Source organism: Corythoichthys intestinalis, chromosome 1, assembly GCF_030265065.1.
Source record: "Corythoichthys intestinalis isolate RoL2023-P3 chromosome 1, ASM3026506v1, whole genome shotgun sequence".
NCBI lineage: Eukaryota > Metazoa > Chordata > Actinopteri > Syngnathiformes > Syngnathidae > Corythoichthys > Corythoichthys intestinalis.
The window spans coordinates 22,958,749-22,978,514 of record NC_080395.1 but is presented as its reverse complement, the minus strand read 5'-3'; the positions used below and the strand labels follow the sequence as shown (position 1 = coordinate 22,978,514).

Genomic DNA, 19,766 nt, shown 5'->3' with positions numbered 1-19,766 from the left:
CTGTCAAACAAAACAAAACAGGATAAGAGGTTAAAGAATATTTCAGAATCAGTGACAGGAAGTAACAAACTACAAATGTGGATTTGTACAAGTCCACTCACTGCTCCAGTGTTTCCTAGGGACAGCTGACCCATCTGCTGAGTTATCATAGTCGTAGGGTGCAGTGACATTGATGGATCCACAGAGGGAGACATCACAGGAGCCTGCAATACACAGAAAGCAGCTGGCGTTTACTAACAATCACATGGAAATCCAATTGAGCATTTAGTTCATATCTAGCCTATGCTGTTTGTCAGCAAACAAAGCAAAATTTGTGAATTAGCTACGACTAATAAAGCGCTAGTTTTTGTTTCGGTAATCGAGGATATTGAATAAATCCTTAGTTTTCCGTCGCCTAGTCATTGGGGAATCGAGCATTTCCCGGTAACGCGTCGGGGGAGGGGCAGCTCAGCAGAGACACTTGCTCCATTGGAAACCATCTGTTGGACGAGTCAAAGAGTCACAAGACGGTTGCTGCTTCAGGCATTTCCTGCTGGATCCAGAGAGAGGGAAGGCTGCTGGAGGGCTTGACAATCTCTCTCTCCACTTGTTCCATTTCGTTATCACATGCACACGCATGCACACTTGGAACTTGAAATAAATACATGTTAGGGCTTTAATTTTACCACACCAAGTCTATCCTTGCACATTACTAGCAAGACAGACTGAGAATTGAAGATTAGTACGTGGATCTAATGCTGCCTTCACATGCTGTGGGAAAGATGAATCTTACCACCAGCTAATTTGTATTACGAGTACAGGTAGTCCCCAGGTTATGACTGATTTCCGCTCCCATGCTAGCGACATAAACCACATTTCCGCGCAAGTCTGAATTAACCCCTTAACGTAACACTAGGTAACTTTTCAGTTTTGGCCTTAAGAAAGACTGCGTTTCCCATGAGGACCAGTGCACACCCGCACAGTGTCGTAAAATCATGATCTCCTGGTGGCCTGCAGATGGGTTAAACGACATTTGTTTCCAGCGGCTGTGTGAAGGATGAATAGCAATAAGGTAATGAATCCAGTTGTGGCTAAACAATACCATATGACGATTAGCAACTGTGTGACTACCCCGCTCCCCCACCACGAGTTCGGTTGGGGGTAGGGGTCACACCATCAGTGTTGTTAATAACGGCGTTACAATATAACGGCGGTACTAACGGCGTTATTTTTTTCAGTAGTGGGTAATCTAATTAATTACTTTTCTCATCTTGGCAACGCCGTTACCGTTACTGCGGACGGAAAGGCATGCGTTACTATGCGTTACTATATTGGTCGAAAAGTCTGAGGGAGACGGACTCACCGAGACGACAGAGCAGAGCAGGAGTTGGGAGGAGGCAAGAAAGTTGTGACGCCGAGCAAACGCGATGCTAGGTAGCTCCAATAATACATGTTGTAGCCGATAGCCTACAAACTACGCCCGCATGTTATGGTAGATATAGTAGACATGGTAGATATCACATGTACTGTATATAGATACAACTAGATGCAAAATGACAGATATGGCACTAAATGCGTTAGTAGACAGCCGCCATCTTGAAGCAGTAGACTTTTTAGGACGGCTCTGTTGTAGAGAACCTTCCTAGCGAACCTAAGTAACTTTTTATATAAAATACTTCTAAATCGGCAAAATCTTGACTTGAATCTATCTTTAAATGATGAAACAGTTTTAAAACTTTCATATGTCGAAAGTAGAGAGAAGGGAACTAATGCAATAATGGGAGCAATTCTAACAACTTTTAACAGTTGATTCAGGGTAAAGAGTAAATTAGGGTAAAGAATTGGGCTCGGGCCAATTGTACCAAAAAACTTCACATAGTGTGGCCAATGTTTTTTTTTGTTTGTTTGTTTGTTTGTTTTTTTTTTTGAGGGAAAAAAAAAAAAAAGTAATTATCACCAATTACTTTGCCAAGTAACTAATTACTCTTACATTCAGGTAATTGAGTTACTAACGCAATTACTTTTTGGGAGAAGTAATTTGTAACTATAATTAATTACTTTTTTTCAGTAAGATTAACAACACTGCACACCATTCTTTAGTATCCTTTTTTCCTGGCAGCCTTTTTTCCCTTCCTCGGACAACACTTTTTGTCGCTTTTGTTGCCCTGTCATCTCTGCAGAATTCGCGTGAACGCATTCACATCGACCTCAGTCTTTATAACGAATGGGGGAAAATGGGAAGTGACGTATGCCGTAAAGCAGTCAGCATATATGTAGTTTTATTGTGGATCAGGGTTCCTGCCACCCTCCTCAAAGTTAGTTAGTTCCGGTGAAAGCGATACAGACCCCCCTCAAGATACAAAAGAGGTGTCATTCAACTAGCTGTCAGTCGACGTATCATCACAAATGTTATGAAAAGATTTTATAAAGGCTGAAAAGTTAGCTAGTGTTGCTTTAAGTACCCCAAAATTTAACTACCGAAAAAGTCCAGAAGTATTGTATTTTGTGTGATGATGGAAGACACACTGCCCTCTGGTGGCAGCGTTGGGTCTGGCTGGACTATCGACCTTATTACTGAAGAGCAGACTCAGATGTCTGACATGAATAAAGGACAGCTGCGCTCTGGTTTTGCCCACATAAGGCTGTAAGTTGTTTCAGCGAATATATGTTCGTGTATGCATTTGTAATTAAGTTCATAGCTACAGTTTGTGGAGATATGTGTGAGCAATTTGCTATGAAAATTGTAAATACGTTAGCATTCGTAGCATTTAAACTAGCAGACTTTTGTCAGGCAAATTAGGCTAATTTAATTTACTAAATTCACAACTTGAGCAGACTAGATGGACGTCTCAACTCCAATTGTTTTGTGTCAAGTGTTTTATTGTTAAAATTCGTGTCGTTTTGAACATAAGTGTACATACTGTTACAGCTTTACAAATTGTCAAAAGTGAAGAAAGTAAAAAGCTTCAAAAAGCACAATTGCCTTGTTTGATGTCTGTAGAGCTGAACAACTTCACGTTAATAATAGGGCTGACAAACGATTAAAATTTTTAATCGCGTTAATCACAGCTTAAAAATTAATTAATCTTAATTAATCGCAATTCAAACCATCTCTAAAATGTGCCATATTTTTCTGTAAATTATTGTTGGAATGGAAAGATAAGACGGACATAAACATCCAACATACTGTACATAAGTACTGCATTTGTTTATTATAACAATAAATCCACAAGATGGCATTAACATTATTAACATTCTTTCTGTTAAATGGATCCACGGATAGAAAGACTTGTAGTTCTTAAGAGATAATTTGAGTACAAGTTATAGTAATTTTATATTAAAACCCCTCTTAATGTTTTTGTTTTAACAAAACTTGTAAAATTTTCAATCAAAAAAATAAACTAATAGCTCGCCATTGTTGACGTCGCCGAGCGGGACGTCACATGGGCTCACTGCCATTCTTCCAAAGTGTCTTTAACTACGTAAGGTAGTGTTTGAAGTACACCACAAGGTGTTTATGGCTAGTTTTATATTAATTAGAGCAGGGGTTCCCAACCTATTCCACTAAGGCACACTGTGGGTGCAGGATTTCATTCTTACCAAACAAGATGACAACACTTTTTCCCCAATCTGGTGTTTTACAAGTGCAATCAGTTGATTGCAGTCAGGTGTGGCTTGTTTTAGCAGAAGCCTCATTGGTTCAACTGTCTCTGCTGGATCGGCTGGAACAAAAACCAGGACCCACAGTGTGCCTTGAGGACTGGGTTGAAAACCCCTGAATTAGAGATCTAGCCAAGGCAAAGTCTGAGTAAGTTTTATGAGTATTTTGCATAGCTATTTTGATTGGGAATGCCAGTTCTCTTTGCATTGGGCACTTTTCTTTTTGTGAACATTATTTTTTTTGAGAGATAAGAATATTATTTTTGTTGTGCTTTCACTAAATGATACTGTAGCGACTTAACTGTTCCGCCCAAATGCATGATGGGAAGTTGGGCAACCATGACTGTCAGTGGTGGCTGCAAATGGTATACAGTATGTTCTGTGTTGTGTTCAATTAAGATGTTAAGATCGTCTACTGCTTCGCCCAAATGCATGATGGGAAGTTGGGCAACCATGACTGTCAGTAGTGGCTGCAAATGGTATACAAAATGTTCTGCGTTGTGTTCAATTAAGCGTGTGAAGAAAAAGATTGTCGCCTGCTCTACCCAAATGCATGATGGGAAGTTGGGCAACCATGACTGTTAGTAGTGGCTGCAAATGGTATACAGTATGTTCTGCGTTGTGTTCAATTAAGCGTCAAAACGATAGTCTCCTTTCATTCTTTCCCACTTCGTTCGCCACAATACTTATATTTGGTGTGAAAGATTTGCCAAAGCTTAAGCCAATAAAAGGCGCGGTCCAATGAACGCCTATGTCCACTCGCATTTCTCTGCCTTTTCGCTCTCAATGTGCTATAATGGCGTCATTGTAAACTGTTTGAGGCAGCGCATGAACGAGTCATTCCGTGCATGCGTTAATTGAGTCAAATATTTTACGTGATTAATTTAAAAAATTAATTACCGCCCGTTAACGCGATAAATTTGACAGCACTAGTTAATAATTAATAAAAAGTAAAAAATAAGATAATGTGAGGTACAATACGGTACAGTTTTTGCAACTAAAAAAAAAAAAAAAATGGAGACAAAATAGTGGAAGAGACGCTGGCGTCGCAAAGTTGAAATAGCGTAAGCAGAGTACGTCGTAACCCAGGGACTACATGTACGTCATTTTCAAGCGCTCTTGTTGTTGTAGCAAAAAAATAAATAAATCAAACACCGACTTTTACTATTAGTTTGTTGTGTGGGCAAAGGTGCTTTGGACCTATTCATTCATCTACCACAACAAGAAAAGAATGTAGGGAATAAAAATCCAAGTGGTATGTTTTTGTTTGTAACTGAACAGTTTAGCAAACACTTGATTAAAAGAAAGTTTTATAAATGTGTACACTACGTAAAAATTGAAAATCTTCTTTCAAAACGTATTGTTTCTTACCATTCATAAATTCTTATTTGCACGTCGCCATTTTGAAAGCTTAGTTCTTCAGTAGAAAATACAATTTGAGAAGGAATTTTCGACTCAACAAGTGGTATTAACTTTAATTACGACGCCATATAAAGGCAGCCTTATCTCTTTCATTGACAATTTATGTTTTTCTAACCACCACCAGCTTATAGTCCAAAAATTACGGTACATTTTTTTCTCATACATAACCCGCACGGGACTATAAAGCACATGCGTCACGCGTTATGTTATGGGATATTTACACAAGAAGACACGCAGCTCATTGGCCTGTAAAAAAATAATAATCCATGAATACGCCACACTGGACTAGAAGACGCAGGCTTCAAAGTGTGGAAAAATTGGCGTCTTACAGTCCAAAAATTACAGTAATAATATTATTTTTAAATGACTAAGAGTCAATTCCCCTTCAAACAACTTTTGAATAGCTGCCCACTATAGTGACCACTGTCCCTGAAAGAGTTAAGCTGGATATTGGAAAAACATGTTCCAACCGCTGAAGTGGAGTTGTGTTTGGGTGAAGTTGCTGTTTTAACTGTGTCAGCAGAACAGGTCGAATTAAAATAATGAGTTACTGTCGTGTAGTTGCGGACGAGGCACACACCACACCCACTTCCTGCACGCACATTTGGTAAATGTATGTTGCCTTACCGGGTGCTGCATGATATACGGCTGATGTGCCACCCAGGAGTGACTCTGAACCTTTGAAATGACAGGACAGGCCCAGTCAGAGAGACAAGTATAAATTAACATTCATACAAAAGTTCTTTAGAAATGTTTTTTAAACGCTGATTAACATTTGCAAATGTTGGTCATACCTGGTACGCAGAGACGGGAGACATGTAGGGGGACATAGCAGGCTGCACGGCCATTATCCGGTTGGTTACCGGATATGGAGACGGATAGTACCTGAGTAACCGAGAACATTTTCAAGTTATTAAATGGAAAAAGTCATAAAATATCCATTTTTTTGGACATGTATTTACCCATTCTGCATAGCTGCTGAGGAGGGATCATAGGTAAGAGTCATTGGACCCTATATAGGAGAAATTCACAATGGAAAATATCAGAGATTACTTTAATAAATTGATAAATCATAGACAAGGTTAAAACTTGTAAATTCTAGTGATAGAGAAACCCACCACCAAAATTATGACTATACTGTATTATTATAAGTCATTTATTAACAATGCTTCATCCTAGAGTTTTGTCAATTGCACAGTCTGGCACCCCGCCAGGTTTATAAAGCACTGGGGAAACCCTGATAAAATTTCAAGCTGAACCAACTATATTTTACACGTTACATTTTCTAGCAAGTCAGAATTAGCCAACATTGTCAAGTCATGCCTTGGCGTCCGACAATGTGACAGTATTTATGTGGTTCACGCTTAGGCGTTAACAGAATCTGTCGCTTCATTTAACTCTGGCATTACACGGTAAATTACAGCCTAGTGACCGAGTCACAATTCTGGATCATTTGCGTTAGATGTTGTGTGAATTAAAGCAGTAATGTTCAGCTTCAGACGCACAGGTTGATGACATAGATACTCAATGTCAATTGCTTATTCTTCACCTCAACTAAGAATAACAACTTTTGACAAGCAGTAAGCAGAACAGACAGGATTAAGATGGTAAACTGGATAGACAGCAATGTCAGACAGCGGCTCCATATTAACCCTTTATTATTCTCCTCGAGTTTATCCCAAGTCTCAGACGGAGGACGGCGACAGACTGCACAGGTACAGAAACTATAAAGAGTGTGTGCCTATTTTCTTAGCTACTTTTTACCCGTTTCATGAGTATCATGTCAGGATCATCACACAATGGCTGCGCTAGTAAATCTTTTTTTTGTGTTTAAACTAGGGCTACAGCTATCGATTAAGTAATCGATTAATCTATCAAATAATTTGAATAATCGAGTAATCGGATAAGGAATATCGCTGGGACGGTTAATCGATTTACTCGAGTATTCGATTGTAAAAAAAAAAAAAGATTTGAATTAAATTTTGCTACTTCGAGTATTCGTTTAATTAAAGTGGCATTGTAATGGTTTGTTTTGAAAGTGTTTGATTTAGCTTTATTGATTTGGGTGGATACACTGCCTCTAGTCTGCCTAATTTCACATGGCTGAATCCAGTGGCCCCCTGTTAAGTCCAACATTGGCTCAAACAAAAGTTTTTTTTTTTTTAATTCAATCGTAATTTAGTTTATAGGTATATTTAGCAGTTTTTTGTGGGAATATGTGTCTGAACCATTTGTTAAGAGCATTGTTTAAAAAAAAAAAAAAAAAGTTAGCATTTTATAGCATTTAAGCTAGCGGACTTTTGCAATGCAAGTTAGCCAATTGTTCTTTTGCTGTACATAGATCCTCATTTATTAATTTTTTTATACCGTTTGAGGCTCAGCTCAGGTATTTGCATTTTTTATGTTCCTAATCCGAATACTCGATTATTCGAACTAAATAGTTCATCGATTAATCGACTACTAAAATAATCGATGGCTGCAGCCCTAATTAGGAAAATTAAATGCGTTGCAGAACAAATTTTCGGAGATGCAAAACAAAGGCTTGCTAAGTTGCACTTTCGAAAGAGCACTAAATGCGAACACAAAATTCTTGAGTGTTTCTTCAAACAATGAAGAATTGCAATTTAATTTCGTAAGAGCAATAAATGCATCTAAAACTAAACTAAAATAACTGAGCTTAGCCTCAAACTATATTAAAAAATAAACAGAGGATCTTAGTACAGCAAAAGAACAATTGGCTAAGTGCGCTAGCTTTAATGCTATAAAATGCTAACTTTTTTTTTTTTTTTTACACAAAGCTCTTAACAAATCATTGAAACACGTATCACCACAAAAAACTGCAAAATATACAACTAAATTAAATACGGAATGCATAAACAAAGATATTAGCTAAAACAAAAACATACCTTATGTTGGTCTAAACAGGGAGCAGCTGGATTCAGCCATGTTAGATGAGTTATGGCTTATTCACTGCTGCCACTAGAGGCAGTGTATCCACCCAAATTTAAAAAACGAATTACAAACCATTACGTCACTAATTAAACGTATACTCAAAGCAGCAAAATTTGATTTGAAGCATTTTTTCTTATCCAATTACTCGAATTAATCGAGTAATCGTTGCAGCACTAGTTTAAACATTATTATCTCCATTATCAGAGTTCCAAAAATGTTTGCATATTGATGTACTTTCTGCTACCATCTTTCGCATGAAGTTCATTTATACTAGATGTTGTCTATTACATTATTCTGTGACGACTGGCCGTGAATGCTAATACTTCAGTACCACTGACATCATAAGCGGATTTTAAGGTGGGGCAGCCCCCCACCTCGGTGACCGAAAAGTGTCATTGAAATGAAATTGACTTTCCTATATGTATACATAAGTTGTAAAGCAATAAAACTGCGCCAAAAACGAATTAAATGAACAAAAAAAATTTTTCGAACAGATCATGTGACTAGCACCTTAGACGGTCATTTGATTTGCATATAATTTTCCCCAAATTAAAAAAAAAATTAGGGGAGGGCAATTTTGTTTTTCCAAATGATTTTTTTTCTTTGATTTTTTTTTTATTTTTTATTTTTTATTTTTTTTTTTTTGATTGAAGCAACTTTTGGGGAGATTGAATGATTTAGTCACAAATGTCCTATGGCCCAAACACAAAAAGAAAGAAAACTTTTTCAATGAAAAATTAAGTGTTCAAATGCAAATTTTTCAATCTCAGATATTTTTTCGCATTCAAAAACGTTTTCTCTGATTGAAATGTTTTTTTTTTTTTGATTGAAGTGATTTTTCTTTTTGAAAATATATATTTTGTTGAAGCAACTTTTTTGATTGAATAATAAAGACAACAACGTCCTAGCCAAAATGTGGCCCAAACACAAACCAACATTACTGCAATCAAAAAAGTTGCTTCAAAAAAAAAAAAAAAAAAAAAACTTGACTACAATCCCCCTCCCAAAAAAATCAAAGAAAAATAGCTTTCACATGTACGGAGCCCCCCGGGTGCCAGGGTAGAAAAAATAAAAAAATCATAGCTAATCTGTACCCACAGATTACTAAACTGTACCCACAGTTTACCAAACTGTACCCACAGTTTACCAAACTGTACCCACAGTAGGGGTGGGCGATATGGCCTTAAACATGTATCACGATAAATGGAGCAGATTTATCTCGATAACGATAAATGACGATAAAGTCGTCCAAGCGGACTGTTATATAATTTGAAAATCTGAATCAATGCATGAAATACAGATTAACAGTTTCTTGTTGATTTAGTTACCAGCATTCAATTTGATATATTTAACAAATGTACATGCAGTCTAGACATTAGGTTTATACAAATGAATTGTAAACAATAAGAATTCAAGTATGAGCATTTATAACAGAGTGTATGGCTTGAACAATGTACATTGTCAAAATCGATATGCCTGTGCAAACATGTCATTGTAACACAAATGACTTGCAGCTCGAACAGTACACTTCAAAAAGACAATTTATTGTTAATGGCTGCTGTGACATAATTATTCAATACAAGTGTTTACTTTATGGTTTCAGGGTCCCCCCCCCCCCCCCCCAGTGCATTTTTTAATAAATGCACACATACATGAACCCCCAAACAGACAGACAGACAGACAGACACACATTAAAGCTATATTGATCTTCTGCAAATGAAACACTTAAGATTTTATGATAGCAATAATGACACAGAATTAAACACATACAGAAAAATAGCTGGGGCCATTTGTGCTTTATGCTGAATGCTTTACCATCACAAAAGCTATCAGAGAAATCACACACAGTCAGATACAAAATAACGCGACATAGTAATTGCTAGATGCAGTCCATGCCCAATCCACTCATTAAATTCAGCCGTTTCGACAAGGTTAGAGCCGCTATCCGACTCCATCACGTTCATTTGTAGCGTTAGCCGCTAGCGGCCGCTAGCGTTAGCGGCTAGCGTTAGCCTGTGGCCTGGCTACCGGTAGAAAGCACTGAAAGCACCATCTCCGGAAATTGTGAGAACAAGGGAAGACAGCTGGTGAAAGCCCGTCTGGATGCCACCAAGAGTCTATTAAATGTCGGGTGAAAGTTTGGCGAACCTCCCTTAAGCCACACTCCATCACGTTTTGCTTGTAGCATTAGCTGCTAGCGTTAGCTTACCGGGCTTCTGTTTGATTGGCTTCCTGATGATCACGTGACTCCCTACGTAAGTACATTCACTGCTTTCTTAAAGGGGAATGAGCATAGACGAACAACACAGAGTCAAAGCGCGATGAAAAGACTATTTTCTTGTTTTATTAATTTACCGAATTTACCGACATGGTCAAAATTACGTCGGTCATCGTGAAGAATTTCGGTGACGGTAAATTTTCGGTTTACCGCCCAGCTCTAACCCACAGTTTACCAAACTGTACCCATAGATTACTAAACTGTACCCACAGTTTACTAAACTGTACTCACATTTTATTAAACTCCGTACACATGCATTTTTTTGAGTTTCAAATATATTTTTTTTGATTGAAGTGACTTTTTTTATACATTGAAAATATATATTTTGATCGAAGCAACTTTTTTTTGGATTGAATAATAAAGTCACAAATCAACCTCCATATAGTTCCGCCCAGGGGATACAATTTTTGACTGGGGTAACTACATTGGCACGACACCGGCGGGCGTACCATACTCAATGGATGACGATCTTGGCGAAAAGTATTGCCTAAGCAGCCTGATTTAGAATTCCACTTTAGAATGATGGGAAACAAAAAACGCTTGTTGTCAACTTATTATTATAAATATTCTTGTAAGTTTTATTGCGGACACTGCGTTTCGGGGTCATCAACATGTTGTGCCCCCAGACCCAAAAGTCAAACTCCGCCGATGACTGACATCTAGTGTCATCAATGACAGCCAATGAGTACCTGTAAGTCCGTTTAACTATAGAATTGGACGGTGCGTACATGGAAAGTATTAAAGTCGATACGTACTAGTCTGAGATCTCCCGTCTGTCCATTGGGAACAAATCCACCGTGAGCGTGTTTCTTTCTTTGACTGTCTGCAAACTTGCACAACAAGGGCTGAGAGGGAGCTGAGGGAAAAGCAAGAGGAATATGCTTTGAGAAGAACCATTTTCATCACCGCCTCCACAAAGGCCAACGCTTTCCTACCCAGAGCTCCGGAGGCGATCTTGATGAATTTCCCATTGAAGTGCGAGATCACCGCGTTACACTGCTCAGTGGTGTCCATCCTGGTGGGAGATGGGAAGGTGCAACAACAACTGCGTTACAGATTACACGCTCTGCTTTATCGTTGGTTCTCCAGCGACTGACCTGGCAAAGCCTACGCCTCGGCTGTTGCCGCCATAGTCGCGGAGGATGCGTGTGGAAACGACTTGGCCGAAGGGATGTAGCATGTTCTCCAACTCTTTCTCGTCCACAGACAGAGGCAGGTTGGAAATGTACAGATTTGTGGGGTCTTGTTCTTGTTGCTGCTTACAGAGGAAAACACAGGAGAGGAAGCGTAGTCATATTTCTGGACTGAGGGTCGGCATCAACCAAAAATTTCAGCGAGGGTTGACTGTAATGGCTTTTGACAGCATTCAGGCAAGTCTGAATTTTATTTTGCACACCATCTGAGTAGTACCATGTTGTATGTGAACTAGTTGAAAGTTCAGTTCACAAATTGTTAATGACAAATTTCAACATCATTGTTCCAAAATTGAACTAGTCCATAGTAGAGCTGAAACTAATACTCGAGCAACTCGAGTTTAAAAACTGATCTGAGTAATTTTATTCACCTCGAGGAATCGTTTAATTTTGCCAGCTCTAAGCATCACATTTTGCCTGGACTACTTTTAATGCGGGACAACGCACTGACGTCACATGCGTGAAGAAAGAAGCAAAAAAAAAAAAAACTTACTGTAGCCGACAGCCGCTACAAACTACGCCGACGTTGCTAAAAACTACGCCCATATGATGCTAGTGTGGTCGCAGGTAGTGTCCGATGCGTCTCATATATATCGCATGTATGTAGGACTAGAAGCGAAATGACAGACTCGGCCGCGTCTGGGCAGCGTTAGTAAACAGCCGCCATCTTTCAGCAGTAGACTACTCAGCGTTAATAAATATAACTTTACTGTCACTCGCTCATGTAACGTTAGCCCTTCGGAGGGCTAGGTTTCTATTGATTATGACCACTGTCGATGCGTGGCTAACCTGTCTTACATACCGGCTTTATTTAATCTGTAAAAACACAGCGCTGTAGAGTGATGAGGGTGTAAAATTAAAACATAATAAAGCTAACTGTCAGTTTTAGCTCAGTAGTCATTGCTGAATAAAACACCAAGTGGCACTGGCCACTAATGTGGTCCAATACAGCAGGTATCATACATTTATTTTGAACACTGCAAAAACTCAAAATCCTATCAGCACTTACAGTTTAGACTAACTTAAACTTAACTAGAACTTAAAAATAGCTTGACACAAATGGAAATTCAATTGAAACACGTGGGGAAAACACGTAGCTTTCAAGTGATGTGTGTTATCAAGCGTAATTACATTTTTAGGTAAGAAATATGTTTTTTTTTTTTTTTTAATAAGATCTAGAAGTTTTTTCAGTGAAAGCAGTGAATTTTTTTTCTAGTCACATCTGAGATGCAATTGTTGGCTGTTTTCAACAATGTACATTGAAAATAAAGACATTGATTGATTGAAAACAGTTCAATATTGGATTAAATGTCTTTTTTTTCTCATGTATATTTATAAATGCTCTTTACCGAAATTTTTTTTTTTTTTTTTAATCCGATTACTCGATAGAATTTTCAGTCGATTACTCGATTACTAAAATATTCGATAGCTGCAGCCCTAGTCCATAGTTCCTTTTGGGCTGTGAACCATTATTTTTGCTGCCATTTCAATACAGTCGTACCTCTACATACGAAGTTAATTCGTTCCAGGACCTTGTTTGTAAGTCGAAATGGTCGTATGTCGAGCAGGGTTTTCCCATAAGAATACATTATAATTCCATTAATTCGTTCCACAGCCTGAAAACCTACACTAAATTCTCAAAAAATACTGATGTTACTATTGCAAATATCAATTACAAAGAGCAAAACAAATACATTGTGAATAAAAAATTGGAATAATAATAGCCAGAATAATAATATTACCTAAAATAAGGAAACAAACCGGGTTCTAATGTGGTGAATGTGTTTGCGTAGTTTACCTGAACGCATGGCGTGGCTGACTTGATAGTGAGCCTTTTTAAGGCTGAGTTAGTTTCACTTTCACTATACTAATATACAGTGGGGAGAACAAGTATTTCCCATTGGCAGTGTATCAAATACTTGTTCTCCCCACTGTATATTATATATACAATGGGGAGAACAAGTATTTGATACACTGACAATGGGAAAACCCATTGGCAGTGTATCCAATACTTGTTCTCCCCACTGTATATACAGTATATATATTATATATACTGTATACATATACACTATACTACAATACTATACTATACTATACACAATAAATGATTAGAAACCTGATGAGGCTGGCAATTTCCTTGGCGATGTTACCACAATACTGATTGCCATCTTAACTTATGAACAAGAACACTGGTGAACGGAGGAGGACCGTCATAGACTGTCTAACGGCTGTATTGTTGAGCGAGCCATATCACGGCTGCGCTCCCCACACTCATATTTTTCTATCATATCTATCTTCATGTCAATGGTAACGGTAAGCATCACCTTTTCCCCTTTTTTTCACCACCTGCACTCACATTGTAGGAACCAATGTTGATTTCTCTCACAAGAAAATCTGCCATGCGTCCGTCTTGCGGTAAAACATACTGTGGTGCCGTCATAAATCATCGTATTTAGAGCATGTCGTCGGATGTAGAAACAAATGTCAAGTCAAATTTTATATCAGATCTCGAAAAGATCATGTGTCGAAGCGATCGTATATCGAGGTACAACTGTATTTCCATTTTCAAATTTGTAAAAATTTTAAGATTTCTGTACAGTGGTACCTCTACTTACTAAGTTAATTCATTCCAGGACCTTGTTTGTAAGTCAAAATGGTCGTTTGTCGAGCAGGATTTTCCCATAAGAATACATTATAATTAAAGACACACGATAATATCGGTGGCCGATAATTATCGGCCGATAATGGCAATTATGACGTCACACAGATAATCCAGATAATAAATATTTCAACCGATAATGTAATCCGATAATTATATACTTAATTTAGCCTCCAAATGTGCACAACCGAAGAATTCAGCACGCCGCCTCCTCAACCTCTCCCCTCTCTGAAGCCCCTGAGGGAGGAGGGGTTGAGGAGGCGGAGTTACATGCCAAGAAATAGTGGAATATTATGGCGGCTGTTACTAAAAAAACGACGCTCTCGCCATTTGCGAAACATGTACCGCAGAAGTTCCAAGAGGCCGAAAGAAAGCGTCCTCATTCAAAATCACTAACCCAGCATCCATTTAAAACTGCATCACAAAGATTTTTGGAACGAATGCCAGGCTGCTGCTGCTAGCGGGAATGCTAAAGCTATTGTAAACACTAAGTTAACCTAGGGGCTTGTGACGATTCAGAGTCGGGTTGTTTGGGAAAGCAGCCCAAGGCGGGTGGTAAACTCGCATCTAAGGCTAAACACCGGCACGACTGGAGACCGATAGTCGGCAAGTAGCAGTCTTCCGACGGAGCCCGCCGCTCTGGCCGGTCCGGCAGGCCGCCGCCGCCTCGCCATTGGCGGGGCGGGCAGAGCCCGGTTCCCCGGCTTCAGGACCTCCGGCGAACACCCCGGTTTCTCGAGCGTTCCCTCACGGCGTGTGAGCAGAGCCAGGCCCCGAATACGCCGCGGCAAACCGGCCGGTGCGGGCGGATTATCCGGTACGAACGTAGCCGCCGCTGAGACGAGACACGATTTTTTTTTTTACCGAAATGACCCGAGAGCCAAAGCCCTGGATAAAAAAATAATGCAGTTTATACGACCACCATTCTTCATGAAAAACATGCCAATCACATTTTCACCACTACATTTGGAAAAGTGATGTCCAGTAAGCAAGCTTATCATGACGGCACAGTGTTTAGATGATAATTTAAACATGGAGAAAACGAAGTCAGCCCGTCAATAATACATTCAGTATGTAAAATGACGAGCGGTCAGATGACTTTGTAATGCCGCCTTTATTTTCGGCTTAACAAAACTCAGGCACAAAACAACACGCACGGAGATGCGAGCTCCAACTGCATCCAAATAGTACTGCCGTTTATCAGTTTAGCTGCTGTAAAGCGAATGTCGCGACTCGTGAGTGCCGCAAATGTAAACAAAGCGCTGCAGAATGGGTACATGACATCTCGCTCTTTTGAGTTAATCATTTTCACAGTGTGCAACAAAGCATATAACATTAGCAATCACTTTTCAAATTAATTTAACTTATTTGTCTGCTCAATTACAGTCACAGTAGATAATCTAAACTTATTGGCACTTATTAACACTTATTAATTTAAATATGCACATTCCTGTTGTAATGAAATAACAATAATATTCTGTAGCCACAAATATTCAAACTCTTTTCTTCTTCCAAGTTTTTTTTAGGATTAAGTATAATAATGTATTGCTTAAAATAAGGCTGTTGAGATTATTTTCAGCTAGCTATTTTTCTTCCAAGAAATCTGAGAGAAATATACATGAAGTGCTGGCAGATAATTTCACTTATTTCCAATAGATTTACACTTAAAACTGACTAGTTTTAAGGAAGTGTGTTTTGCAGTGTATTCATGTTACGTTAGGAATGGCTTACTTTTAAAGGCATTTTTGTGCAACTTAGGTATTTACTCTGTAAGTAATTGTTGCCAAAAGTTTACCATTACACAATGTCAGACAATGTCATTATTTAGATGTTGGAATTGACGACTTGTTCATATTTTATGTTGGAAAAAAAAAAACAATAAATTATATTTTTGCACAGTAATATTTTCTTTTGTTTAAAATTTTACATAAATCTTTTAATAGAATTATCGGCTTGACATTATCGGTTATCGGTAGGAATGAGGAGGAAATTATCGGTTATCGGTATCGGTTGAAAAATGTATTATCGTGCATCACTAATTATAATTCCATTAATTCGTTCCACAGCCTGAAAACCTACACTAAATCCTTAATAAATGCTGCTGGCATTATTGCAAATAGCAATTACACAGAGCAAAACAAATAAATTATGAATAAAAATCAGAATAAAAATATAATAATAGTAATAATACCAGTAGTAATGTAGAAAATCAGGTTCTAATGGGGCGGATGTGTTTTGCGTGGTGTACCTGAACGCACCACGCAGCTGAATTGACAGAGGGAGGACTTTTTACTTTCACTTTGTTCAGCTGCGGCGGACAGTAGGCATGTTGTGTTGCACAAGTGCTGAAATAAATGATTAAAAACCTGACGAAGCTGGCAATTTTTTTGGCGATGTTCGATTTTTTGGGCGATGTAACCACAATAATAATTGTCATCTTAACTTATAAAGACTGGCGAACGGAAGTCGAGGAGGACCGTCGAGATCGTAGACATTCTACAGCCGTATTGTTGAGCCAGATCACGGACGTGCACACCACGCTCATATTTTTCTATCATTTCCATCTTCATTACATTTTCCTTTTTTCACCATGTGCACTAACATTCTTGGAACCCATGTTGATTTCTCTCACAAGAAAATCCGCCGTGCGCCCGTCTTGCGGGAAGACAAATAAACGGTCATAAATCGTCGTATTTCCAGCAGGTCGTCGGATGTAGAAACAAGTGGCGAGTCAAATTTTACGTCGGATGTCGAAGCGATCGTATGGAGGTACCACTGTATTTACGCGATTTTGCACTTTATTTTGCACTGTAATCAGAAGAGCTCCTCAATTTCATCGTACAATTGTATAATGACAAAAAAGGGATTCATTCATTCCGGACTTTCATTCATTCATTCATTTTCCATGCCGCTTTTCCTCACAAGGGTCGCGGAGGTGCTGGAGCCTGTCTTGTTTGCTCCCAAAAAAAAAAAAAACCACAATCTTGGAACTTTTATACACAATGTATATTAGTAAAAATTATTAAGTGTATCAGTAAGTAAAACAAAAAACTGTCGATTACCTATCATTTCAGGAAAAAAAATGCTGACCTCCAGATCTCAATCGTTTTCTGATCCTAACTTTTTCTTTTCATCAACAACAGCATGAACCTTTACTTTCCAATCGATCTTTATTGTAAAACATTGAACGTCACGTGTGAAACAAGTTTTTTCTTTTAACTACATCTGCATCTTAATACCTTCTAGTGCTGGAACAGCGTGAATATGAATTTTAACTAAACTGGAATTATCTGAATGTATTCACTCACGAGGAAAAGACAGTAATGGGGCCATTTAGCGGCCATAAAACAATTACCACACAGTGATTATATAGAACGCCGATACAAAATTTTACTCCTTCCAACATCAACACAGCAAAGCTCGGCAGACACTACAATCGTAAACATTATGTTGGGGTCGCAAATGCGCCCAATAAGTGCATTTATATGCTCTTTATAAACCACGAATGTCCACGACCAAATGCTAGCGGGCTAATGTGGCTAACTGACTCTAGACGCGATTGACTGATTTGAAAAAAAAAATCATGTAATCAGCCCGTATTGATAGGCCAACCGATCGATTGGTACACCTAAGGTCGTCTGGAACGGGTCTTCTGCATGTTCCAAGAACAAGAACCAAGCAGGGTGAGGCAGCATTTAGTTATTATGCTCCTCACCTCTGGAACAAGTTACCCGAACGTCTGAAGTATGCTCAAACTGTTAGCTCCTTTAAATCAGGGCTAAAAACGCTTTTGTTTGGCACTGCATATCCATAACTGTCTATATATTTCAACCTACCTGCCTTCTATTCCTCTTGTGCTCATCTCCATTGTTGATTTCAATGATTATTAGTAGTAGTAGTTTTTGCTTTATTTTTATTTTTGTTTTATTTTTATTTATTTATTTTTATTCTGTGATTAAATGCGATCATTTGTCTTGGTTTTTACATTGTGTTGATTTAAATGTGATTTTTATGGTCTTCATGTGATGTAAAGCACTTTGAATTGCCTTGTGTTGAATTGTGCTGTATAAATAAATTTGCCTTGCCTTGCCTTGCCTTTAATTATTAATAGGGATGTCTGTCTAACCCTAACACCTAGTCAACTTGGAGTGGACATATTTTAACTGTCAATGACAGTTTGGGGCCACACGCAACAAAACAATCCGGAACTATAAGGATATTGAAGAAAAAGAAGAAAAAAATTATAATATATATATATATATATACATTTGTGGTCAAAGGTTTACATACACTTGTGAAGAACATAATGTCATGGCTCGCTTGAGTTTCCAGTTATTTCTACAACTCTGATTTTTCTCTGATAGAGTGATTGGAACAGATACTTCTTTGTCACAAAAAACATTCATGAAGTTTGGTTCTTTTATGACTTTATTATGGGTGAACAGAAAAAAGTGATCAAATCTGCTGGGTCAAAAATATACATACAGCAGCGCTAATATTTGGTAACATGTCCCTTGGCCATTTTCACTTCAGTTAGGCGCTTTTGGTAGCCATCCACAAGCTTCTGGCAAGCTTCTGGTTGAATCTTTGACCACTCCTCTTGACAGAATCGGTGCAGTTCAGTTAAATTTGATGGCTTTCTGACATGGACTTGTTTCTTCAGCATTGTCCACAAGTTCTCAATGGCGTTTAAGTCAGGACTTTGGGAAGGCCATTCGAAAACCTTAATTCTAGCCTGATTTAGCCATTCCATGACCACTTTTGATGTGTGTTTGGGGTCATTGTGCTGTTGGAACACCAAACTGCGCCCAAGACCCAATCTTTGGGCTGATGACGTTAGGTTATTTGAAGAATTTGAAGGTAATCCTCCTTCATTATCCCATTTACTCTCTGTAAAGCACCTGTTCCATTGGTAGAAAAACAGCCCCACAGCATAATACTACCACCACCGTGCTTGACAGTAGGCATGGTGTACTTGGGGTTAAAGGCCTCACCTTTTCTCCTCCAAACATACTGCTGGGCATTGTGGCCAAAGAGCTCGATTTTTGTTTCATCTGACCACAGAACTTTCCTCCAGAAGGTCTTATCTTTGTCCATGTGATCAGCAGCAAACTTGAGTCGAGCCTTTAGGTGCCGCTTTTGGAGCAAGGGCTTCCTTCTTGCACGGCAGCCTCTCAGTCTATGGAGACGCAAAACACGCTTGACTGTGGACACTGACAGCTGTGTTCCAGCAGCTTCTAATTCTTGGCAGACCTGCTTTTTGGTGATTCTTGGTTGAATCTTCACCCTCCTGACCAATTTTCTCTCAGCAGCAGGTGATAGCTTGCGTTTTCTTCCTGATCGTGGCAGTGACAAAACAGTGCCATGCACTTTATACTTACAAACAATTGTTTGCACTGTTGCTCTTGGGACCTGCAGCTGCTTTGAAATGGCTCCAAGTGACTTTCCTGACTTGTTCAAGTCAATGATTGTTCAAGTCAGTAATCACTCACAAGAAATTGCTAATTCGTGTTGCTGTATGTATATTTTTGACCCAGCAGATTTGATCACTTTTTCTGTTAACCCATAAAAGTCATAAAAGAACCAAACTTCATGAATGTTTTTTGTGACAAAGAAGTATCTG

At 38.6% G+C, this 19,766-nt stretch overlaps 1 protein-coding gene across 4 annotated transcripts in view; it reads right to left on the bottom strand.

Annotated features, from left to right (window-relative positions):
- rbms1a (RNA binding motif, single stranded interacting protein 1a) overlaps nucleotides 1-19,766 on the bottom strand; it is a 50,622-nt gene that overhangs the window by 7,243 nt on the left and 23,613 nt on the right. For 2 of the 4 annotated variants that reach the window (XM_057838151.1, XM_057838162.1), the window contains exons 5-11: nucleotides 11,389-11,549; nucleotides 11,227-11,306; nucleotides 11,047-11,147; nucleotides 6,024-6,073; nucleotides 5,856-5,946; nucleotides 5,689-5,739; nucleotides 102-203 (exon numbers count right to left, since the gene is read on the bottom strand). In XM_057838151.1, coding sequence (XP_057694134.1) covers nucleotides 102-203; nucleotides 5,689-5,739; nucleotides 5,856-5,946; nucleotides 6,024-6,073; nucleotides 11,047-11,147; nucleotides 11,227-11,306; nucleotides 11,389-11,549 — 636 coding nt within the window. The remainder of the gene's footprint in view (nucleotides 1-101; nucleotides 204-5,688; nucleotides 5,740-5,855; nucleotides 5,947-6,023; nucleotides 6,074-11,046; nucleotides 11,148-11,226; nucleotides 11,307-11,388; nucleotides 11,550-19,766) is intronic. The other 2 variants (XM_057838158.1, XM_057838168.1) reach the window with 1 other exon arrangement.